This window comes from Macaca nemestrina, chromosome 11, assembly GCF_043159975.1.
Source record: "Macaca nemestrina isolate mMacNem1 chromosome 11, mMacNem.hap1, whole genome shotgun sequence".
In the NCBI taxonomy this organism is placed as follows: domain Eukaryota; kingdom Metazoa; phylum Chordata; class Mammalia; order Primates; family Cercopithecidae; genus Macaca; species Macaca nemestrina.
This window is the reverse complement of record NC_092135.1, coordinates 88,976,103-89,000,861: the sequence shown is the minus strand read 5'-3', so window position 1 is coordinate 89,000,861 and position 24,759 is coordinate 88,976,103. Positions and strand designations below refer to the sequence as shown.

The following is a 24,759-nucleotide window of genomic DNA, read 5'->3' as shown; positions in this document are numbered from 1 at the left end:
CACACATATATATCATATATACGTATATATGTAACATATATCATATATATGTATATATGTATACGTATATATGTATGATGTGTGTGTATATATAATATACATATATGTATATGTGTATATATGTGTGTATGTGTATATGTGTATGTGTGTATATATGTGTATATATGTGTGTATATATATGTGTGTGTATGTGTATATATACACACACATATTTTGAGATGGAGTCTCGCTCTGTCACCCAGGCTGGAGTGCAGTGGCATGATCTGAGCTCACTGCAACCTCCACCTCCTGGGTTCAAGCAATCCTCCTGCCTCAGCCTCCCGAGTGGCTGGGACTACAGGCACATGCCACCCCACCCGGCTAATTTTTTTAGTAGAGACTGGGTTTTGCCGTGTTGGCCAGGCTGGTCTCCAACTCCTGACCTCAGGTGATCCGCCCGCCTCGGCCTCCCAAAGTGCTGGGATTACAGGTGTGAGCCACTGTGCCTGGCCTAAAATTTTTTACTGACAATGACTCTTCCTGAATTATCTGGTTATGCCAATGGTTCTTCACTCTTGTGACCACCTAGGCTGGAAGCTGTAGTAACCTTCCACTCCTCCTTCCCCTTTGGCCGAGTCTCCACCATGACCCTAGCGTGCCTCACCTCCTCCCCTCCCCTCCTCATGTCTCAGGCTCTCAAATCCTCCTTTCTGGACTCTTCCTCAGCCTCCCCACCAGTCCTCCTTCCCAGTCCTTCCTCCCTCCCTGTGACCAATGCTGTCCCAGAGCAGAGTTCCATTCTGGTTCCTCATCACCAGCTGATCCAAGTGAAGCCCCTCAACTGGGCATTCACGGCCCCCCTTCTGCAGCCTGGACCTAGCTGACCACTCCACGCTTCACGTCCACACACACCCCTTTCTAGGCAAACTTGACCTCTTGCTGATTCCTATAGGGGCCATGCCGCATGCTTGCTTCTCTGTGGCTCTCCTGAGGATACTTCCTCTTCCTCAGAGCCTTCTTTTCTTGTACCTGCTTTCAAAATTGTATCATCCCAAAAGCTTCACCTTGTATCTCATCATTTAATCTTCCCAGATTTCTCAAACACGTGTTGTCTCCCTTCCTAGCCTCCAGTCACCCTTTGTTGCTCTCCTACTCTGCCTTTTGTTATATAGTTGTTATGCATTTCTTTATATTTGTTGAATATCATGAGGTTCTGGAAGGCAGAGACGTGCCTTTGTTTCCCTTTTCCCCCAGCAGGACCCAGCACAGTGCCTTATGAACAGTAGGTGCTCTAGACACACTTAGTAGATAGATAAATGTCACTGAGTGGAAGAAAAGGGTTCATATTGCAAGTTTTTTTTTCTTTAATGCAAACTTGACATGATAAAAATGTGCTTGATTTTGGGTGGAAGCAATAGCTGAGTGGCAGCGGCTGCTGATTGTGTTCTAGGGGAGAGAGTAGGGGAAGACGTTTGCTTTCCCGGAACAGCCTATCTCATTCCTTTCCTTCAGTTACCCATGGCGCGGAGAGTCAGGGCGGCAGTTGTAGCAGCAAGGGTGGCTGTGGCAGTGGTGGCAGCTACAGTGACATGTCTAGCACGAATCCCAAATATGATTATTTATTCAAATTACTTCTGATTGGCGACTCTGGGGCTGGAAGGTCTTGCCTCCTTCTTAGGTTTGCAGATGATACACATACAGAAAGCTACATCAGCACAGTTGGTGGGGATTTCAAAATAAGAACTATAGAGTTAGATAGGAAAACAATCAAGCTTCAAATATGGAACACGGCAGAACAGGAAAGATTTCGAACAGTCATCTCCAGTTGTTACAGAGGAGCCAGGGGCATCCTGGTTGTGTATGATGTGACAGATCAGGAGTCCTTGAATAATATTAAACAGTGACTGCAGAAAATAGATCATTATCCCAGTGAAAACATCAACAGATTGTTGGTAGGGAACAAGTGTGATCTGACCACAAAGAAAGTAGTAGACTACACAACAGCAAAGGAATTTGCTGATTCCCTTGGAATTCTGTTTTTGGAAACCAGTGCTAAGAATGCAACAAGGCCGGGCGTGGTGGCTCATGTCTGTAATCCCAGCACTTTGGGAGGCTGAGGTGGGTGGATCACCTGAAGTCAGGAGTTCGAGAGCAGCCTGACCAACATGATGAAACCCCATCTCTTCTAAAAATACAAAAATTAGCTGAGCATGCTGGCAGACGCCTGTAATCCCAGCTACTCAGGAGGCTGAGGCAGGAGAATTGCTTGAACCTAGGTGGTGGAGGTTGCAGTGAGCCGAGATTGCGCCATTGCACTCCAACCTGGGAGACAGAGCAAGAATCTGTCTCAAAAAAAGAAAAAAAAGAAAATGCAATGAATGTAGAACAATCTTCCATGATGATGGCAGCTGAGATTAAAAAGCTAATGGGTCCTGGAGCAACAGCTAGTGGTGCTGAGAAGTCCAGTGTTAAAATTCAGAGCACTCTGGTCCAGCATCAGGTGGAGGTTCCTGCTAAAATTTGCCTCCGTCCTTTTCTCACAGTAATGAATTTGCAATCTGAACCCAAGTGAAAAAACAGAATTGCCTGAATTATACTGTATGTAGCTGCACTACAACAGATTCTTACCATCTCCACAGAGGTCAGAGATTGTAAATGGTCAATACTGACTTTCTTTTTATTCTCTTTACTCAAAACAGCGAACTTCATTTTCAGAACTGTTTTTAGACCTTTGTGCGCTGGTTTATAAAATAATGTATTTTCCTGATATCAGACTGTTCTCTCATGGTTGATTAGACTATATTTTGTTTTGATGTTTATATTGGCGTGTTTAGATGTCAGGTCTAGTCTTCTGAAGACGAAGTTCAGCTGTTTTGTATCAAATAGCACAAGCAGTGTCTGTCACTTTCCATGCGTAAAGTTTAGTGAGATGTTATATGTAAGATCTGATTTGCTGGTTCTTCCTTGTAGAGTTATAAATGGAAAGATTACACTATCTGATTAATAGCTTCTTCATACTCTGCATATAATTTGTGGCTGCAGAATATTGTAATTTGTTGCATACTATGTAACAAAACAACTGAAGATATGTTTAATAAATATCGTAGTTATTGGAAGTAATATTTTTTAAAAATGTACTCCTGACTAACATAGTGAAACCCCATTTCTACTAAAAATACAAAAAAAAAATTAGCTAGGCATGGTGGCAGGCACCTGTAGCCCCAGTTACGCAGGAGGCTGAGGCAGGAGAATGGTGTGAACCAGGGAGGCGGAGCTTGCAGTGATCACACCACTGAGCTCCACCCTGGGCAACAGAGTGAGACTCTGTCTAAAAAAAAAAAATTTGCTTGGTTCCCTATGGCTAATGTTCAAACAAGAAGTCCTGTATGTTGAGTTTTTTTTAAATTTAAAAACATTACTTGTACTTTGAGTGCACATTTTATTCTTAATTCTGACATGTAAAATGAACATAATTAAATATGGGTTTTTTATTTTTTATTTTTATTTTTTGAGGCAGAGCCTCACTCTGTCATCCAGGCTGGAGTGCAGTGGTGTGATCATGGCTCACTTCAGCCTCCACCTCCTGGATTCAAGTGACCTTCCCACTTCAGCCCTCTAGTAGTTGGGGCTAATTAGCCATGCCTGGCTAATTAAAAAAAAAAAAAATTCGTAAAGATAGGGTCTCACTATGTTGCCTAGGCTGGTCTTGAACTCCTGGGATCAAGCAATCCTACCGTCTCAGCCTCTTAAAGTGCTGGGATTACAGATATGAGCCACTGTGCCTAGCCTTCATTGTATAAGTTTGTTTCAATGTAATAGTTTCATAGATCATTACGATTATTCTGTTTCTGTTAAGTCCTTGTTAGGTTTTGGGATTTCTTTACTAATTAGAAAATATCAGTTTGTTCATCCAACTTGTCAGAATCTTTCAAACTATTTTTTAGGTTGTACTCTCTAACCCCCTTTTTTCTTTTGGGAAAATCATTGTGACTGCCTCAACCTTAATGGAAATGCTAACTTATCTATCCTTTGCTGGGTATTTGCAGCTCGTTTGTGGTGGAAAGACAGCCCTGCATGCCAACGCACCCTCAGAGGCCGCTGGTCTTGAAGACAGGGGTCCAGTTCACTGTGAAGTTGAGGTAACAAGGGAAAGATGGCATCCCATACATCGCCTGTCATGTAGTTTGTACCCCTAGTTTCCTTTTATAAAAACTGTTATTGAGGGTACTTTTGAGGAAATAATTTTTCAGGGGGCATTTTAATATGAACGCTTACTGAGAATATCTGAGAGTCTTTTATTAATATACTCGTAGTAGAATGTAACCAATATACATATATGTACACACTCCTGATTTTTTTCCAATCATAAATGTAATGCATGTTCACAGGAAAACAGAATTCCAAATTGCAGAAATGTGTGTAATAGAGAGTGAAAGTTCCCGGCTGCCTCACCCCTCTTGGGCATAGGCTTATAACCTGAGCCTTATGAACCCCAGAAACTGTATGAATGTGGATTTATAATATGTACATTTTTTCTGATGAATGGATTTATAGCTTTCATCAGATTCTCAAAGCAGTCCGTGATATAAATATCTGTGGACCACCACAGTAAATGACCTAGTGTCTGTCCTCCCAGGATTTTATCCTTGTCTACACAAGGACATATTTCATACAGAAACACACACGCACAAATATGACATAATGTTTCCTTTTTAAAAAATTAGGATTCCATGTCTACACAAATATTTCATATAGACACACACACACAAATATGACATATTTCTTTTTAAAAAAACTCAGAGTAGGCTATATACATTGTTTTGTAGCCTTTCTCCTCAATAATAATTGTAGAAGTGTTTCCAGGAACATGTGGCCTTACTTTCTTCTGTTGAATGGCCGCATTGCTTTAAGCATTCTTCTTATGATGAAGAACTGGACTGACCTTCAGAGTTGGACCGGGTCCTTTTTCTGGGGTGTTACTGATTTAAGTCTGTGGTTAACCCTCCCTGGCTGGTAGTGTACAATGCCACACTCAAGCCCTCGTGGAATTCTAGAACTCGCAGCTGGAAGGGACAGTAGAAATCTGATCCCATCCACCTGCTCCACTGAACGGAGCAGGCAGAGCCCTGGGGTCTCCTTCCCAAGGTCTCCAGCTCAGTGGGGCACAGGCACACACCCTCACCTGCCCTCCATCTTTCCACACTACCCAGGGGTGACTATAGATGGGACATTATTTTTTCTGATTATGGGCAATGGTTTTTATTGTCTCCCAACAGGACAAAGATTAGATACAAGTTTCAGTAGAAAGTAACATTTGCTATTTTTCACCCATATAAATTGGCCAAAGGTCGACATTGTGATGAATCCCAATATTGGCAAGGTTATGGAGGGAAACAGCTACCCTCATTAACTTTTGGTGGGAATGTAACTCAGGGCTGCATCCTGTCAGAATTAGTGTGACAATTTTTCCTAAGCAATTCCACGGCTAGGAATTTATTCTTACAAAAATTTAAGTAGATCTACAAAACTGTCAGTTTTCTTGTTGGTAATGCCCTAAAACGGGGGTGGGGAGTGGTTTATCTAAACGTTAATAGGGAATTGGCATAATAAATAAATTGTAACAGATAATTTTTTTTTTAGTAATGGCTTTTATTTTTCTTTCCAGACTGTTGGTGAAATTGCAAGAGCTGAATTATAATTTGAAAGTCAAAGTCTTATTTGATAAGTAAGATATCTTTAATATTATGTAACATACGTGTACTACTGAAATGTTGATTTTGTTACTCAAGCACAGACTCCTGCACTAGATAAGCAGATTCACTAGCTGTGGAAGGGTCTACACTGGGTGGAAGTTTGCCTCCCTAGGGCCCCAGGGCTGAACCCAGAGTCCTGCCAATGCTGCATATGAGCAGAGACTCCTAGTCCGATCCACCAGGGCCGTCACAAATGATCCCAGCAGATTTAAGTCAGCAGCTCCCTTGGTGGATGTTGGGAGCTTCCCCTGGAGCTGTTATCAACATTCCTGAGCCTTTTTAGACTATAACTGAACAAGAGAGTGAGTGTCTCTTTATGCATATCAGATTGTAATCAGCAAGTTTCAAAGTGGCTGGACTTGGCATGCCACCCCTTCCTTCTAGCTCAGCCCCAGAGGAGAGGCCCCTGATCCAACCTGAGGCCGAATATCCAGGCTGCCGTGATTCTGTGGTCATTTGGAGGGTTTTTCTGGAGTGAGATCAGCAGCATCTTGGGGAGACTGTGTGGAGCCTGTGGGATTCACCCTTGTCTCTTCTGGGCAGTGGGAACCCAGGAATGGGCATCTCATGGGAGTCCAAGTGGAGCAGCCCATTCTATTTTCCCCTGAGACTCTAGACCTGGACTGGCACTGACTTGGGCACTCTCATTAAGGAACAAGATGGCTCCTCCCACCCCTCCCATATTTAATGTTTTTGTTAGCTTGTGTCACATACTGGTGTGGCAAGTTTCAAAAGTGATTTATGATCATTCAAATCATTTTCCTCTGGCTTTTTGCTTCTTACCATTCCTATAAGAATATTCTTCCTTGTAGCATGGTCTGTGCCTTGTCTTCATGCCATCATCTTTGGTATATCAGTTAGTTTTTGCTCCCTAACAAACCACTCTTAAAACTTAGTGGCTAGGCCAGGTGCGGTGGCTCACACCTGTAATCCCAGCACTTTGGGAGGCTGAGGCGGGCAGATCACGTAAGCCAGAGTTTGAGACCAGCCTGACCAACATGGCGAAACCCCGTCTCTACAAAAAATACAAAAAATTAGCCAGGTGTGGTGGTGTGTACCTGTAATCCCTGCTACTTGGGAGGCTGAGGCACGAGAATCGCTTGAACCTGGGAGGCGGAGGTTGCAGTGAGCTGAGATCATGCCACTGCACTCCAGTCTGGGTGATGGAATGAGACTGTCAAAAAAAAAAAAAACGTAGTGGCTAAAACCTCAAAAACTCATTTCTCATATTCTGTGAGTTGTAGGTCGTTCTGGTCTGGGCTAGCGTGGTTGGAGCCAGGTGCTCTAGCAAGGCCTTATTACGTGACTGGGACTCAGCTGGGATAACCAGGTCCTTCTTCAAACATCTCAAAAAGGCTAGCCTGGGCTTTTCCCACGGTGACAGTGTTCCAAGTGAACAAGGCCTGTTAGTGCTAGCCTTGGAACGTGTATAGCATCACTCCTTTCCATCCAGTTGCTAAAAGCAAATCAAGGCCAGCTGAGATTCGGGGGACAGGGAAATACATCCTACTTCCTAAAGGGAAGAAGCACAAGGGTCGTGTGGCCATTGCAGTTTACCGTCCTCTGCGTCAGCTCAGCTCCTCTCAGCTGCTTCAGGCCCCTGTGTCTTTTCTGTCGGTTCCAGCTGACTGTCTTCTTAGCTTTGAAAAGTCAGCTTTTATCATACTATTCTTTTTATTTTAAATTCTTTTTTTTCCAAACAGCAAAATAGGTCCCTCCCGTAGCTAATGGTGATTGTCATTCGCAAAAGCATTAAACTTCTGGTTGAGATTGGAAAGGAAGGGGAACTAATAGATCTGTGAGTGAGCCCATGATTTCTAGTCTACATCTAGGACACTCATGGATACATTATTTGGCCAGAACATGACAAAGTAATCACTGGATATAAAAGTGCAAAGTCTTTCAAAATTTCAGCCTCAGACTTTGAACTTAAACTTCCCACTTATTCCAGATAACTGACTCTTCTGGTACTTTCATGAGAGCATTAAAGATCATAGAGAATAAAAATGAGGATTAAATGGTCACATTGGCAGTCCTCTGAGCTTTGTGACAACTGGGCAGTGCTGTCTGCTGGATCCCCAGTGCTTAGTGCAGGGCCTTGCACCAAGTAGCTGCCCAATAAACAATAACGATAGCTTACATTTATTGAGGGTGTACTGGTGCTGGTGCTTACATTTATTGAGGGTGTACTGGTGAGGAATTAACTAGTTTATTCCTCACAATGTCCCGTATGTTGGCACTGTTAGTATGTTGTGCAAATGAACAACGTGAGGCCCAGACCATTTATTTGCCCAAGGTCATTCAGTGATACTTGCCAGACCTAATATGGGTAGATTGAGGCAGGGAGTGAATGAAAGGCCGCAAACCCACAGGTGTAGATTTATTTTTTATTTATCATTCACTTAACACTCTTATGTCCTTATACTCTTATAATTTTGTTTAAGCTTATTTCAAATTTTAAATACACATATGTGATTATATATATTTTTTTTTGCAGAGATGTGAATGAGAGAAATACAGTAAAAGGGTACGTGATGTACTTTATGCTACACTGTGCTATATTTTTATTTGTTTAATAGTTGGAAGACTTTTCAGCATTTCTTTCCTATATTGTATAGATTTAGGAAGTTCAACATTTTGGGCACGCACACAAAGGTGATGAACATGGAGGAGTCCACCAATGGCAGTCTGGCGGCTGAATTTCGGCACCTGGTAGGGACATGAGTTTCCTGTCTTTGTCTCTGGTTTCTTAGGACTTTTGACAACAGAGCGACCCTTTTTGGCACGTTGCCATATGGACGGCGCCCCCCCTGCTGGGGTTTGCAGACTTTGTGGCTGGTGACTTCCTGTCACCAGCACTTGGGGCATTTTGGTTTCTCCTCCTCATCCCATGACTGTTCACTCCATTTTCTGGGCTGTATCACTCACAGTAAAAACAATTTATAAGCCTGTGTGTACGTAAATGATTTGCACTTGCTGCCTGCATGATCCCCACAGTCACTCACTGTAGACGCTTGCAGTTTTCTCAAAGGTTATGGCTCCCGTGTCCTGACTGTGATTTCCCCCACCCTCCAAGTGTGGTCCCGTACTCCCGGGTTCACTCCTCAGCCCCTGTGTTCCCCTTCCTGGTGGCCCTGCCCACAGCCCCTGCCTCCACGGCAGCCTGACTCTGCCACCTTGTCTCCAGGGCAGTAGAGCTCATTCCCCAGGCAGTAGAGACCCAGCGGGGTGCTCTCTGTGGGCTGTGCCATCTTTCCTCCTCTGTGAACACAGGGGCTGCCAATTGTTGTGAGGCTCTGTGGGTGCTGCGTCCAAAGCTCTCCCTGGGCTCAGAACCTGCAGGAGGTTAAAGGCATCCTTTTCCACTAGAGACCGCTTTGTGATCCAGCAAGCCTTCTAGCTAGGAAGCTCTACCTGACTTGGAAGCTTTAGCCCAACTCAGCTGCCTGAGGGTGTTCAGAGCCACCCTCAGGGCCCCAGCCTGCTCCCTTGGCAGCTCAGGGATTGATGTCCACTTGAGGGCATTTGGACCTGGAGTCACTGGGCCCAGCCTGGAGGACTCTGCTGAGGGAAAGAGGAGGGTGAAGCTGTCCCCTGAGCCTCGGGGCATGAAACAGCTAACGAAGGTGCACGGGGGAATCATTCAGGGGAAGTTTGAACACAGGAGAGGAGCCAGTGGCGATTCCAAGAGATCCCTCCAGACTGGTGTCTGCACCATCAGGCCTCTGGGGAAACGTGCTTCTGCTCATGGACCCAGAACGAGGGCCATTTTGTCCCATGTTCTGCATTCTAAAGATAGTGTCACGTCTGTCATTCTTTCTAGTCCTAACTTTGTTCTCATTTGTAAATGAAGATAGCAACTTTGACCATTACCATGGTGTTTAATAAGATGATTATTTGTTTTATAGCAATTGAAAGAACAGAAAAATGCTGGCACCAGAACGAATGAGGTGAGAGTCTCTTTATGTTGTGAATGGGCCCAAATCAGGCAGGTCTGTCTAGCAAGGGCAGGTCAGTTGGTGGCTGGGGACACCTCACAGAGGAGTTCAGACCCAGCAGGGAAGAGCAGCAAATGAGCTGGGTACTTGGTATATCTGTGACAACAGTAAAAACACCACATTTGTACTTTACTATTGTCAAACGATTTTGCACACAAATTCATTGGACACTCAGTGGAGTAGCTATTGTGGGCTTTTGTATTCTTCGCATCTTACGGGTGAAGAAATTGAGTCACAGGAAGTTTGCAGGATTTAGCTAAGGGTGCACAGAGAGTTACTGTCAGAGTTGGAATGAGAGGCCACTTTGATGACTGCCTTGCTGTATGCCAAGAGGGCTTTTTGGCCATGGCATCCCCTACCAGAAGCATTGCCTTTGCATCAGTTTCCTTCCTACAACGTGATCCTTAAGAAGTTGGGTTTGTGATGCATTCAGAAATGAACTATGGACAAAGGATGAAATATCTGGAGTTGTTTTGGTTTAGAACACTTTCGTCCTTTATGCACACACAGCGTGCAGTCCTTCCACACCAGGACCAGTGGAGGTCACATGGAGCAGCGGGACACACACAGGCCCAGGCAGTGCAAAGATTCCTTCTATCCCTGGTGTGCACCTGAACTGTTTTGACCTCCCTGCGTCTAGCAGTTGTACCTTTCTAGTTCTAAGTTGTGAGATTCTCATGAGGTAATGTCTATGAAGGCACTTTGAAATCTATCCATTTCTACCAAGACCAAGGCACCTTGTGACCTACCAAGTTGATGTGAGTCAGCCTTTCTGGTAGGCAGTAGACAATCCCAAGTGTGCACTTACTCCCAGCCCTCTCACCTCCTCCCCACCCATCTGCATTGAGATGTGCAGCCACACTGGGCAGGCAGACAGAGCTGAGGGTTGAGAAGCCTTAGGTCACAAAGCCATTAGTTGCTCTTTCCCCATTGACATTTATTGCTCTGAATCTATAATCCTTGCCATAACTTCAGGCACTTATCTTTCAGAGCACACTGATACTCAGAATCATTAAATCTGGAAGGGATTCAATATTGAGTCTTTGGACTTGCTGCTGGTTGGGTCCAGGATCTCTGTGGCCTGTTGCAATGTTAATTGGGCTTTTGAAAGTTTCAGGATCTGTGAATAAGTGGTTATATTCTTTTCTTCTTTCCTTTTCTCTTCCAAGGGTCCTCTCATCGTTACTGAAGAGCTTCACTCCCTTAGTTTTGAAACCCAGTTGTGCCAGCCTGGTTTGGTAATTGACCTCGAGGTAAGACTTTTATTTTTATGGTCCTGAGGTGGAAAACTTCATTATTTTTACTTTTAATTGTTATGTGTATTTTTATTTCTCAGTTTTTGTTTTAGAGATATTTACCTAATTGTTTTAAAAATGATCTTTTTCAGCTACTACTACCTTAACCTTAATTTATGGTCCAGAAAGCTAGAGAATTGAATTAACCTTCAAATTCTATAACTTAAATGTTCCAGTTGAGATAGCTGATGTTAATTTTTTTTTACAGTAAGCATTAGGACTTATTTATTTTTCTCTGCCCTCCCTCCACATTTTGTGTTTTCATTGTGACAATTTTCATCTTCTCATATTGCATACCCCTTAATTAGTTATTGTAGCTATTATTATTTTTAGGGACTTATTTCTTAACTGAAAGATATATCAAAGACAAATTAAACTGGACAAAAGAACAGAACTTAACATTTCTCATTTTCAAGTATTAAATATGTACAAATTTACAAATAATCCCCTGCTTTTAGTTGAGGCTAAGCAGTTATCTGAAGGTGACATTTCTGTGATTCAGATGATTTCAAGGTCTTTGTCATCCTTTAGACGACCTCTCTGCCCGTTGTGGTGATCTCCAACGTCAGCCAGCTCCCGAGTGGTTGGGCCTCCATCCTTTGGTACAACATGCTGGTGGCGGAACCCAGGGTATGGAAAATACATTTGCTTTGGTCCCAGGGTTAAGCAGACCCCATGCTCTCGCTGCTGCATCTCTGAAATAGCCCCAATGGCCAGTTGTTGAGGGAGAAGTGACAAAGCTCCTGTGGTATTTCTAAGGCTTTTGAGTAAATCTGGGAATGTGAAGCATGGATATGTATTTGAAATGAGAATTATGATTTTTCTGCCATGTGAGTAAGCTAGGGCACTCAGTGATTCCATACCACTTCATCATTATTATTTTTAAAATGTGTACATCTACTAAACAAGCATGCTCCATTCTTAGAGTGTGGATACTCACTGTTAATTAATTATAGTCATTATCATTATTCAAAGTAGTTATGTTTTTTGAAGTTACCAGGAACACTTAATTAGCAAATAATGAATTGTTGCTCCTAAGGGAACTACAAGGCTAGGTTCCTTCAAGCCTCTGGTCACAACATTTTTGTCACCCCATCAATGCATAACATTGTTTATGTGTGTTTCTGTTTAAAGACACCTTATCTAATATACTTGCTGAGGCATTAACATTACACCTATAGTCAGGATTACTGGGTAACTCACGCCTGAGTGAAGCTTGCCTCACACATGTATTTTCTCCATAAGGCACATCCCAGCATTCCCGTGCTTAGGAACAGTATACCACACTGTGGCGCTATGCTTGGGCACCATTTTAAACAGTGATCACCAACAGCAATCACAAAATGCAAAAACATGGCACTAAATAGGCTTCAAAAAGGACACATTTTTCTTATGAGAGCTGAAACAGGAAGCGAGTGTCATTTTGTTTGGCTTCAGTTGGAAACATAAGTGTTAAAAGACTCAAATTCTTTGCTGCTGTGTGCATGGGTGTGTCTTCAGATGACCCCAAAGACGTCATGTGCTTAGATTTTGGAGTTACAAGTAAATTTTAGTGAGTAAACAAGTTCACAAATGTGCATCTGTAAATAGTGAAAATTGACTGTATTTCTCTTCCCCTACTGTGAAAGCACCTGTGTGTCACATAAACTAGAATTGAACTTTGGGATGGACATATGTTTTAGTGCCACACTTGTGACTGGTGTCTCTGTAGTAACCCTTCGATTTTGGGTGTTTTCTCTCTAGAATCTGTCCTTCTTCCTGAATCCACCATGTGCACGTTGGGCTCAGCTTTCAGAAGTGCTGAGTTGGCAGTTTTCCTCTGTCACCAAAAGAGGTCTCAATGTGGACCAGCTGAACATGTTGGGAGAGAAGCTTCTTGGTATATGCATATTAACTTGTTACGTTTATAAGAATTGAAATTCATAAAAATACCTCTCTAATTGCTCTTTTCCCCTCTGCTATTTTGTTAAAGGTAAAAAAGTATTAAAATCTGTTAGCTTTTCAAGCTATAGTTTATTATAGCTAAGTGAGAATCATATATCACCTTAGAAAGAAATATGGACCTGATAACATTTAAATGAATCCTTTCCTCATTGTCTCATATTAAGATTTCTGGGATGGATTCCCAAGGGAAAGTTTTATGAATTATGTAAAATATATTATTTGTGACTGAAATAAGTTCCTGGATGAGAAAGATGAAGGCCTATTAACCATTAACCTGGGGGAGAAGAAAGGAAGTCCCTGACATGATAAGAATAAAGTCCTGGGGCCTGCCCACTGCAGCATAAACCCAGGGCCCTTGACTCAGGTGGGCCCAGGTGGCAGGGGATGCCGTGCCCACAGGAGGATGCCTGTTTTGATCTGCAGTTTTGCCTGATTAGGCAGAGTCTAGACAGTGGTAGATATTTCCCTGTCAGTGGTTAATGTCAGTGCATTTATTAGTCCTTCATACTAAACAAATCAAAGATCCACTGGTCTCAAGGTCTAATCTTTCGGTGAGTGGGGCTATCTGAACTGTTTCTTTAAAAATCCATGGACAACTTGTATCCAGATTTGCTTTCTGTAGAGCAGCACTGCATTTATTCCAAACAGCAGTAGGCTCTTCCTCACCCAGTGGCTTCCAACAGTGCCTTCTCTTGGCTATGCAGCTGTCACAGTGGTGATCTTGTGCTGTTTAATACAAGTATAAAATTCCCTTATTCCATTTCTTTATTTGGCGAGAGTTAAGAAGGATATCTTTTCTAACTGAAATGGCTTATTTGTAGTTCCCTTTGAAGACAGATAATGGGCTTACCACCTCTTCTCACCCGGGCTGCTTTAATTTGTGCAGCTGATAACCCCTGGGCTTCTTCCTCTCATTTATCTCACTTTGCTTTTGATTTGCATCAGACTCCCTGAGCCTGTGTCCTATTTGGAGGAGAGCTGAGGGAAATGCATAAATAATGTCTAAAATAAACTTGTGAAGTCAAGTGTCAGTTACACTGAAGATCTAGGGGTGATCTTGGGCACAGATTGAACTTGGAAAAAAATTCTCTAGGGTGCTTGGGAGGGGGCTCTGCTGAGCAGCAGAGGAAGGCAGTGGGAAGAGGCATTGGATAGGGAGGCTTCTCTTGGAGGCCCAGCAGAGCACCTTTGATTTAGCGCAAAAGGCAACGTCAGCTGATGGTCGTGGAAGGAAGTGTAACATGAACAGGACATTAAAAGGACTGTCCTCTCTTTAGAGGAGAGGGAGGGAAAAGGGGGGCTGGGGAGGGAGAGAGCAGATGGTAAGGCTTTGTGATGTTTCCACTTTCCCTAAAAACTCTCATATCGTGGTGCCCAGGAATCTGCCATCCATTCCTTCCTGCCGTTAAACTCAAACCAACATACACATATTTTAGACCATTTAAATTCCACCCTTTTATAGTACGTATTATAATTGCTCAGTTAATTTGGCATTCAGGTATCCAAAAATGTCAACTGTGTACTTAAAATCTTTGTTGGGTGTTTGGCTCTTTTCCTTGAGAGCACATACAGGAGCCATCCATCCAACCAAAGCTTTAGAATCAGTTTCTGTTTGCTGAAAAATCTGGTTTTTATTTGTTTAGGTCCTAACGCCAGCCCCGATGGTCTCATTCCGTGGACAAGGTTTTGTAAGGTGAGGACTGTCTGGGTTTTATGCTCTCTGAGTCCTTTTTGCTCTCGGTCGAGGTTCTCATATTTCTTGCTGTGACAGTTACTTAGCTGTTTGCTGATTTTGGCCTGTTCTTCTCTGGCCAAGGAGCCCCCCGGGCAAGTTGTTTACTTTTCTTCAGTGCAGGAGGTTGGTCTCCGAGCAGGAGTCTGACAGGAAGCACCTGCCTGAGTGATAACATTCTTTCATATCTGAAATGAGGCTTCTGTTCACTCATGCTGGACCCCTGCCCAGCAGTATTTTAGCCATTTCTGTGTGAAATGTATGTTCTGGGCTGGGTGGCACAGCCTGACCAGCCAGACGAGTTTAATGGCCTGCTTCAGCAGAGGGGCCCACTGTGGGGAACATTTAGAATCTGCTGGGGTGGCCAGACAGTGCGGACCAGCTTGCACTGCTGGATTTTGCTAGCGTAGGGCAGCTTGTGTTTCCGTGATTCACGCCGGAGGTCACCCCCGGGCTGGCTTGCTACTGTTTGGAAAGGGAAGCAGTGCCCGGCCCAGGGAAATGGAGAGCTCTGGAGAGCTCCCGGTCTGAATGCTGATAACAGCAGGGAGGGAGCTTGATATTCCCTGCCAAGGGAGGAATCCCATTGCTGTGCTGAATGGGATAGTTGCATCTTTGGCACCTGGGGAGTCTTTACAAATGATGGTGGGAGGGACCATGGTAAGTCCTGTTTTAGATTTTTGTTCATAATGTGTGCATTTGTATACTTTCAGGAAAACATAAATGATAAAAATTTTCCCTTCTGGCTTTGGATTGAAAGCATCCTAGAACTCATTAAAAAACACCTGCTTCCTCTCTGGAATGATGGGTAAGGGCCACTGCTAGATGTATTTTGAAACATATTTTTAGTGCTGCAAGGTTGAGACAAGGCCTGAGTCCAGCTTCAGTATTTGACTAGGCGTGTGTGAATCTCACAGAGGTGCGCATTTCCAGGCTGTCCCTTCAGGGCTTCGGGAGAGTAGAACTTCATAACATTAACCTTACGCTTTCTTAGTACGTGTATATGTCTTGGCAAAGCTAAATTGAAAACAACAACTCTTTGAGTACCATTCATGCATTCATTCACTCAACAAAATTTTTTTGAGCACCTACTATGTGGCCCCTAGGAAGGAAGAAAAACCCTTTAAACTGGGTAAATCATTTCTATCTTGGCTTATTGCCAGGATCAGCTGATATTTCAACAAAAGTTTTAACTTGATCAGAAGGGCTAGAATATGAAAATGTATTGCCTAGGTCTTCCTCTCCAGTAAAAAAGATGTGTAAATTCAGACATTCTCGTGGCCTTTAGAATAATCAAGGAACAATAAAAGGCTCAATCCCACTCATGTTTGTTGAGCATCTGTAGCATCCTGCTGACAACATGTTCATACTTCTTTTTTTTTTTAAACCTTAGTGTATACATGTATAAGTGAAATGCTTCCTTAAGTGACAACTCAACAGATTTTAAAGTAGTCTACGTTTTTTACCGTAGGTTCTTTTCTCACATTCCAGCCGTTTTCTTGGTTTGTAGGTTAGCGTGAAAATGGAAATCACGATTGAACTAAAATCCCCTCCGTCCGTCTCTTTGATATCCAGGTGCATCATGGGCTTCATCAGCAAGGAGCGAGAGCGCGCCCTGTTGAAGGACCAGCAGCCGGGGACCTTCCTGCTGCGGTTCAGTGAGAGCTCCCGGGAAGGGGCCATCACATTCACATGGGTGGAGCGGTCCCAGAACGGAGGCGGTGAGTGGGAGTTTGAGCACACAGTCCCACCATTCCATGTGTGTGAAGTTCCTCTTCATCGCCGCCAGTCAGCTCATACAGATAGTGTGTTTGGGACATGAAATTACAGATCTTATACTTACCCCAAATGAGCACCCCGTTAGGATTTAATAAACCACCACAAATATCTGTGGTTCACTCTCTGGAACATATTGTGGAAATGATGGTCTTGAAAAGACAAGGCCAGTTCCTTCCTTTGCATCAGGTTCGTTATCTGCAGATCAAGGATGTGAGTCAATATAATCTGCAACCCGTTCTTGGAAGGAATCACATTTCCCACAGGAGTAAGCGTCCAGATTCTCTTAGGGTCATCCCAGAGTAGAGTGTGCAGTGAGGACAGGCTTCGGGAGAAGACTTCGTACACATCATTAGCCAGGGAGTTGATGCAGGGCCTGTTGGGACGAGTGGCAGCCTCTACCCTGCCTTCAAACAGAGCAGCTGCAAATTTATCTTTATCATATATTGGGTTTCTATCTAATCAAATGAGTCCATGGCTAAAAGACTCCAGAAACCTTGATGTTATGAAGCAGGTTTCTGAGGGTGAAGCTCAACAGCATAAATGAAAAAATCATGAAGACCAACTAATGACTTTTCACTGTTGTTCAGAGTTTGGTCTATTTGAAGGGCAGGAGGAAAAACTGATTTGTTTCAGTAATCTTTTTTTTTTTTTTTTTTTTTTTGTTGAGACAGAGTCTCACTTTGTCGCCCAGGCTGGAGTGCAGTGGCTGTATCCCAGCTCACTGCAAGCTCCGCCTCCCGGATTTACGCCGTTCTCCTGCCTCAGTCTCCCAGGTAGCTGGGACTACAGGTGCCCGCCACCTTGCCCAGCTAGGTTTTTGTATTTTTTTTAGTAGAGATGGGGTTTCACCATGTTAGCCCGGATGGTCTGGATCTCTTGACCTCGTGATCCGCCCGTCTTGGCCTCCCAAAGTGCTGGAATTACAGGATTGAGCCACCGTGCCCAGCCTGTTTCAGTAATTTTTATACTTTAAGTGGGTAGACACAAAATGGAATATTCTTCTTGTTGTATTTATTTTTCTGAAATATTCCTCTTTTCCTATTTTTCTGGAATACTCCTATTTGTTTTTCTGCCGTACTCTTCTTGTTCTGTTTGTTTTTCTGGAATACTCCTGCTTTGTTTTTCTGGAATATATTCTATTTTTCTGGAATACTCTTGTTCTATTTATTTTTCTGGAATACTCTTGTTCTATTTATTTTTCTGGAATTCTCTTGTTCTATTTGTTTTTCTGGAATGTATTCTATTTTTGTGGAATACACTTGTTCTATTTATTTTTCTGGAATACTTTTGTTCTGTTTGTTTTTCTGGAATACTCTTCTTGTTCTATTTATTTTTCTGGAATACCCTTCTTCTATTTATTTTTCTGGAATATCTTCTTATATTTATTTTTCTGGAATACTATTCTTTCTTGTTCTATTTATTTTTCTGGATTACTCTTCTTGTTCTGTTTGTTTTTCTGGAATACTCTTGTTCTATTTATTTTTCTGGAATACTCTTCTGTTTATTTTTGTGGAATACTCTTCTATTTTTCTGGAATAGTCTTCTTTCTTGTTATATTTATTTTTTTGGAATACTCTTCTTGTTCTATTTGTTTTTCTGGAATACTCTTCTTGTTCTGTTTTTCTTCTGAGGAAAAAGCAGGGAGGCTGAGACGAGAGTCTGGCATGGGCAGTAGTCATTGGAACCTGCCCTTTTCCTCTTACCCTGTTCCCTTCCTGAACTAGCCGAGAGACAGAGCTAGCAGACCAAGCAGAGATGAAGAAAACCCTTGGCAACCAGGAAAGGTCAAGCAGGACAGTACCAGCCAGGAAGGGTTAGGATAGCAGCATAGTCTCATGTTCCACAGCAGGCTCCCCAGAGCACCTGAACCGTGGCCTCTGGAAGGTGGACACCCAAAGGGAGATTCTGTATCAGCTAGGAAGAAGGATCTGAATTTGGTATGGGAATAAGAATGGGAGTAAATTAAACCATGGTTTATTACATTAAGGGTTACAGGGAAATGTAGGAAATAGGATCTTTTTTAAATTTCAAAGTGTTTTCTATATATCATCATTTATTTTAATACAAAATTAGATTTTTCAATATGAAAAGAAAAACAGAAAGTGAGTTTATCTTTAATAATTTAAATCTATGGCTTAAGCCAAGATGACCCACTTAGTAGTGAGTTATTTATGTGCCTATGGGCAGCACATTGTTGAAGATGCAGGCTTTTAAAGGTTTTTAGTAAATCTTTTTTGCCCAGATTTATAAATCTAAGCAAATAATGGCAAATAGAATGTTATTGAGAATAGTACCTCCCTTTATTTTCCCTGAGACAGTATTATAATTTATTTAGAAATAAAGCAGTCTATTATGTGTGTTGTAACGCTTAGATTGGGATTAGTTCTTATGAGGTTCACTCAAATCCATCAACTCTGCAGTGTTTTATTTCTCTGTCCTCTTTCATTTTGGGATATTCTACGGGATTCACTTAGCTTTTTTCCTTTTTAGAACCTTACTTCCATGCGGTTGAACCCTACACGAAGAAAGAACTTTCTGCTGTTACTTTCCCTGACATCATTCGCAATTACAAAGTCATGGCTGCTGAGAATATTCCTGAGAATCCCCTGAAGTTTTTGTATCCAAATATTGACAAAGACCATGCCTTTGGAAAGTATTACTCCAGGCCAAAGGAAGGTAAGTGGGGCAAGCGGGTGGTAACAGCGTGGCACAGTCCTTCCTGATGAGGGGGTGGTTATTCTCAAACTCCACCCATGTGGTGTTTTGCTTTTGAATTGGTAAGAGTAGGCTTTCAAAAGATGGTATAAACTCAGTGCAGGTGAAACATAATGCATTATTTGGCCTGATACAGCTAGTAAAAAATGAATGGACAATTTCCTATTTTAGGAATGTTGGAAAAGTCCATTGCTGGTCTTGTGTATTTGTTACTATCACTGTTTCCACATGAAAAGGGGTAAAGAATAAGGAACTGTGGCCAACCAATGGAAGGCATCTTGCTCACATTAAAGTTGAGGAAACTGAGGCCTGGGAGAAGTGAAGTGGTTCGTTTAGGGTGGCCCAATTACTTACTAGATCCTATTTTTTTAACGTAATTATTAAGAGGAGGCCTCATCTGAGAACACAGGTCTCTTGCTTCTCAGTTGTCAATGAATTGCATTTGAGAAAGTTCAAATTAGACCTGTTTTGTTTGGAACACACCAACAAAGCTGTTTTTCAGAATCAGAAATCTCAATATTAGGACAATTACTTTGGAATGAAGATGCCCCCAGCTTACCTTGACAGCTATGAAGATTCATTAGCCAGGCTAATGCCAATAAACTAGATAGAACTTTGCATATTTTGGGCTCCAACTTCTTGTAAGAATTCAAGTTGTGTAAAGAGAAAGCTCCTAGCTAGTGTCCTGCTGAAATCTGCCCTTTTCTTCTCATTGCCTGTGCATTCCCACTAGAATTTTAGGTGACTCGGGCAGGGAGGTTATAGCCCCTTAAAGTTTTAGGATGCTAGGCTGCCTAGAAGCACAGTAGAACTTTAATCCCCCCGAAAAGTTGATGTTCTATTCTGAAGTAATTTCTGTTGATGGAAAGCATACACAATGTGTTTATTTCTAGCACCAGAGCCAATGGAACTTGATGGCCCTAAAGGAACTGGATATATCAAGACTGAATTGATTTCTGTGTCTGAAGTGTAAGTGAACACAGAAGAGTGACATGTTTACAAACCTCAAGCCAGCCTTGCTCCTGGCTGGGGCCTGTTGAAGATGCTTGTATTTTACTTTTCCATTGTAATTGCTGTCGCCATCACAGCTGAACTTGTTGAGATCCCCGTGTTACTGCCTATCAGCATTTTACTACCTTAAAAAAAAAAAAAAAAAAAGCCAAAAACAAAATTTGTATTTAAGGTACATAAATTTTCCAAAAACTGATACCCTTTGAAAAAGTATAAATAAAATGAGCAAAAATTGATCAGAGTGGGAAAGTAGTTCTTTTCAATCTAGAAAAGGCCAAAGTAATGATTGAGATACATTGTCTCCACTTGCTTTGATTTTGTTGTTTCATTTTATAAAAGGTAGAAAAAATTTTGGAAATGTCATTGTCAGTTATTTGGCCTGCAGCACTGTCTTGGGGTGAATGGATGTAGCCTTCATGTAAAAACACTGTGTGGAGCAGCTTTATCTGCATTCAAACCTCCAGGTAGGGATGAGGGACTCCCCAGACATTTCTCTGGTGCTTTTCTGTCCAGGGTAAGCCACGAGGCATTGTCATCTCAGGGTAGTGCACCGCACACGCTCACACCTAGGCTTACCCAGGCAGAAGCGGCGCAGATTCCAGTCTGGCTATTGCTCATCACATCCCTGGAGTGTGAAACGTTTCCCAAGGGGCTGGGCTGGGGACATGAGCCTCCCATGAGCTGTACTTTTGCAAATGTATTTTACAAGTGTATGCACTTACCCAAAATAAAAATATAACGTGATAATTCAATTACAGACAAAAGATGAAGTGTGTAAGTATGCACTAGTGCTTTCATCACTCAGGTGTTGACATTGCTCTTTCCTTTTTCCCCATTTTAGTCACCCTTCTAGACTTCAGACCACAGACAACCTGCTCCCCATGTCTCCTGAGGAGTTTGACGAGGTGTCTCGGATAGTGGGCTCTGTAGAATTCGACAGTATGGTGAGTACCACGGCTGGCCTGTGTGTAGCTGTCAGTAAGTGTGTGTGCTCAGAGGCAGGGAGGGCACCATGGCAGATCCTGGGCCTGTCTGCAGGAGGGAGCCCTGGCAGAGCCAAGGAGAGTGCAGTGCTCAGATGAGCCATGACAAGTTGGAGCTGCTAGATTTAAACCACCTACATCATCCGCGGGATTTTTATTCCTGGCATTGAGCACCTTCCAAAAAACAAGTGACGTTTCTAATATTCAGGTTTCCTCCTCTCCCCTTTAAAGTTGCCATGTAGAAATTTCATATGTTGTGGAACTAAGATTTCTTTGATAAGCAAACGTTTTTCTTCAGTATACGATTTCATCACTGTGTCGAGGGGAGGGAGTGTTATTTTTAGAAAGGGAGAGACTAAGGCTTGGTAGTTACAATAATTAGAGAGAATTATACTTTAGCAGCAATGAGATTACTTCGTCTGCTTTATATTTGAGAGCTAATTTGTACAACTAGCTCCTGGGGCTGTGAAGGACTTGCCAAGAGTAGAAGGTTCAAGGAGTGAAATAGTTAATGAGATTCGTGATAGAAATGGGAACATGATTGTCCACAAAAGAGAGCATCTTCCTTTGGGGGGGTGTTTTTTAGTATATCAACTAGTATTGTTTGCCTTTCAGCCTAAAATCCTTCCTCTTAAAGATTTTGCTTGCTTGGCTGGATTTTTGCTGATGCTATTTAATTTTAAGCTCTTTTCCACATGGAGGTATTCCAGCTCATTTTTTAAAATTTATTTAATGCTTCCAAAAAATATCCTGAGTTATTACTGGCCTTTCTTCCTTCCTGTATACCTGGTGCCTGGCAAAAAGTAGGTGCTTAACAAAGAGAGGAAGGCAGGGAGGAGAAAGGTGAGCGAGAATGAGAGGGCATCACTCTTCAGATATTTGGAGAATGCATTGATAAGGCCTCAGTAAGATCTGCCTGGATTCAAGTTTCTCATGTGCAATTTTTTGACTTTTTCCCTCACCTTAAGCACGGGCTACAGTCATTGGAGATTGTACTTTCTTACACCTTTCTGATTGTTGTTGACGAAATAGCCATTCAGAAAAACACTTAGCTATTGTGGCAGCGAAATAGTTTCATTCCTATTGGCAAGTGTAAAATGAACCTTTTCTGTGTGTAAGAAGGATCCTGCTAGAATGTAGCTCCCAACACTGCTATAAAGGTATAAAGGGCTTTATAGGCTTGGCACAAAAGTGGAATAAATATAAAGCCCTATTCAGAAAATATGTTATATCACAGGAACCGTAAAACGGGGGGATTTTTTACACCTCCTTTGTTGTTCCTGAGCAAATTACATCATCATCACCACCACCATTAATAGATGACATTAAGCACTTACAGTATACCATGTACTTCACAGGTAGTAACTCATTCAGTCCTCACAGCTACCTTCTGAGTTAGGTATTATTATTTTTCCTACTTTGACAGATGTGGGAACAGAACCTCTCCTCCCCACACAGCCCCTTTTATGTAACTTGACTAAGATCAAGCAGTTAGTAAATGGTAGAAAGAATATTTGAATCTACCTGGTGAGTCTCTAGTGCATGCTTTTGTCCAGTATCCTGGGAAGCCTCCCACAAAAGGCTAATCTTTGCCCCATTCAAAACATGTACCTGAAGAAACTGTTTGTACAGGATTGGGTTTATTCTGTTATGAAGACAAAGGCATCATGGCCTTTGGGTGAGAGGCCTGTGTGTGTTTGGGATTTGGCAATCAGCATTGCATCTCTGTCATCACCATTATTGAGAAAATAGATGGATTGGTTCCCTCTCTGCAGTCCTGTGGAGCAGTTGGACTGTTCTCTGTTTTCTCAGGATGATACTGTGAGAGCAATTTAAATATGCTAAGCACATGTCAGGAAACAGTTTTGTGGTCCTCTTTGTGGGCTATGGCCCGCCGTACCCATTCCATTCCATTTCAGATGATTTCATTTATTTCATTTGTAGAATAAAATAAATCCATTTCTCACACACACACACACACACACACACACACACACACACACACACCCTCCCTCTACACACCACTAAAGTCTCCCATTAAACCCATAGAAGACTTAAAAGAGCTAAAAGGGCTATAATTAAAAAAAAAAAAAAAAAAAAGAGTTCATAATTTAGGCACGGCACTGGTTAGACAGAAGTTGAATCAGTCTCTAAATTGGGTTGACTCCGCAATGGTTTGCTGGCCTGCCCCTTGGTCATGACTTCCATCCAGCATCTACTCTTATAATCAGGGTGTATAATCTGAAACAGAAGCAGCTCTCCCGAAGCTGGCTGTCTTCTGCCAAGTCTGGAGGTTGCAGCTCTGAAAGAGGGTGGCACCAGGGGCGAACGCCTGGTGCAGCCTCAGGGAGCAGTAGGACCATAGGCTTCTGAGGAAATTGTCCAAGACAGCCAGAGCACCAGTGTTTTCTGCAGTATGACTTGGGTATTTGTTTAGTCTGGATTTCCTATGTAATCAGTGTTTTCCTCTGGGACTATAATAGAACCAGTCTACTCTCCAAGAGGCCTTTAGCCAAAGCTCATAATGATAGGACTAGCTATTAATCGTCTACTACTTTCTGTCTACCATACTGAACATTTTACATATACCATCTTAATTTAACAAGCCTATCTGCTAGGTACTATTAATCCCCTTTTGACAGATGAAGACTTTGAGATTTAGAGAGGTTAAGTCATTCGCCCTGGTCACGCAGTGACAGGATCTGAATCCAGGCTTCCTCTCTTCCTCTAGCTATCTCCCCCTCCCTCCCTCTCTTTGCCCCTGTAGTCCACCTTATTAAGCACCCATTTGAAACATGAGCCAGACTGAAACATAGGGGCAACACTTTCACTGTGCTTTTCAATCCAAAATAATTTTCCTAAGAGCCCACTATGTACCATACACTATTGAGCACTTGGGATTAAAAAAAGTTCTCCAGAGGCTTTCCAGTCTAGTGCCATGTGTCTCAGTCTTGGTGCTACTGGCCTTTGGGGCTACAGAATTATTTGTGGGGGATTGGCAGGAGGGCTTTCCTGTGCTTCATAGGAGGTTCAGCAGCACCTCTGGCTTCTACCAAATAGATACCAGTAGGCACAGGTACCCTCTCAGCCAGATGGGACAATCAGAAATGTCTTCAGACATTGCCAGGGGACAGAATCATCCTCAATTGAAAGCATCTGGTCTAAGGGGAAACACCATTGTGGAAGTCAGACAGGAAGTCACTGGCAGGCTAGTATCCTTTGGATGAACAATTTACTTACTATAAGTTGTCCTGGTCAAGGCAGCTGGGCAGAAGGCACTGGTGGGGGGAGGGTGAAGGAGTTCTTAGTAATTCTGCTTCTTTAGCCTGTACCTGAAACACAGTCACTGATTTTACCCACTGAGTGACCTTTAGAGGAAATGTATCATTTCCCTCTCCTTCCTCACTACCTCTGGCATATGGCTCAGCGTTTCCACACCCTTGTTTCACATGAGCAGATTTGACATGTTGCTCTGTCCCCAGACTTGCATAACAGCAAAAAGCTTTATGCAGTCTGGACGGATTCACAAAATTAAGCCAGTGGGCAACAGAGTAATAATCCATCAGCTTA

At 42.6% G+C, this 24,759-nt stretch overlaps 1 protein-coding gene and 1 pseudogene across 3 annotated transcripts in view; both read left to right on the top strand.

Moving 5' to 3' along the window:
- LOC105468204 (signal transducer and activator of transcription 1) overlaps positions 1-24,759 on the top strand; it is a 43,701-nt gene that overhangs the window by 17,618 nt on the left and 1,324 nt on the right. For all 3 annotated transcript variants that reach the window (XM_011718256.3, XM_024788623.2, XM_071073102.1), the window contains 14 exons: positions 4,026-4,118; positions 5,645-5,704; positions 8,230-8,259; positions 8,351-8,444; positions 9,641-9,682; positions 10,900-10,983; positions 11,557-11,655; positions 12,769-12,904; positions 14,613-14,662; positions 15,415-15,509; positions 16,277-16,422; positions 18,971-19,156; positions 20,089-20,164; positions 21,048-21,150. In XM_011718256.3, the coding sequence (XP_011716558.1) occupies positions 4,026-4,118; positions 5,645-5,704; positions 8,230-8,259; positions 8,351-8,444; positions 9,641-9,682; positions 10,900-10,983; positions 11,557-11,655; positions 12,769-12,904; positions 14,613-14,662; positions 15,415-15,509; positions 16,277-16,422; positions 18,971-19,156; positions 20,089-20,164; positions 21,048-21,150 (1,294 nt within the window). The remainder of the gene's footprint in view (positions 1-4,025; positions 4,119-5,644; positions 5,705-8,229; positions 8,260-8,350; positions 8,445-9,640; positions 9,683-10,899; positions 10,984-11,556; positions 11,656-12,768; positions 12,905-14,612; positions 14,663-15,414; positions 15,510-16,276; positions 16,423-18,970; positions 19,157-20,088; positions 20,165-21,047; positions 21,151-24,759) is intronic.
- LOC112424340 (ras-related protein Rab-1A-like) lies at positions 85-4,017 on the top strand (annotated as a pseudogene).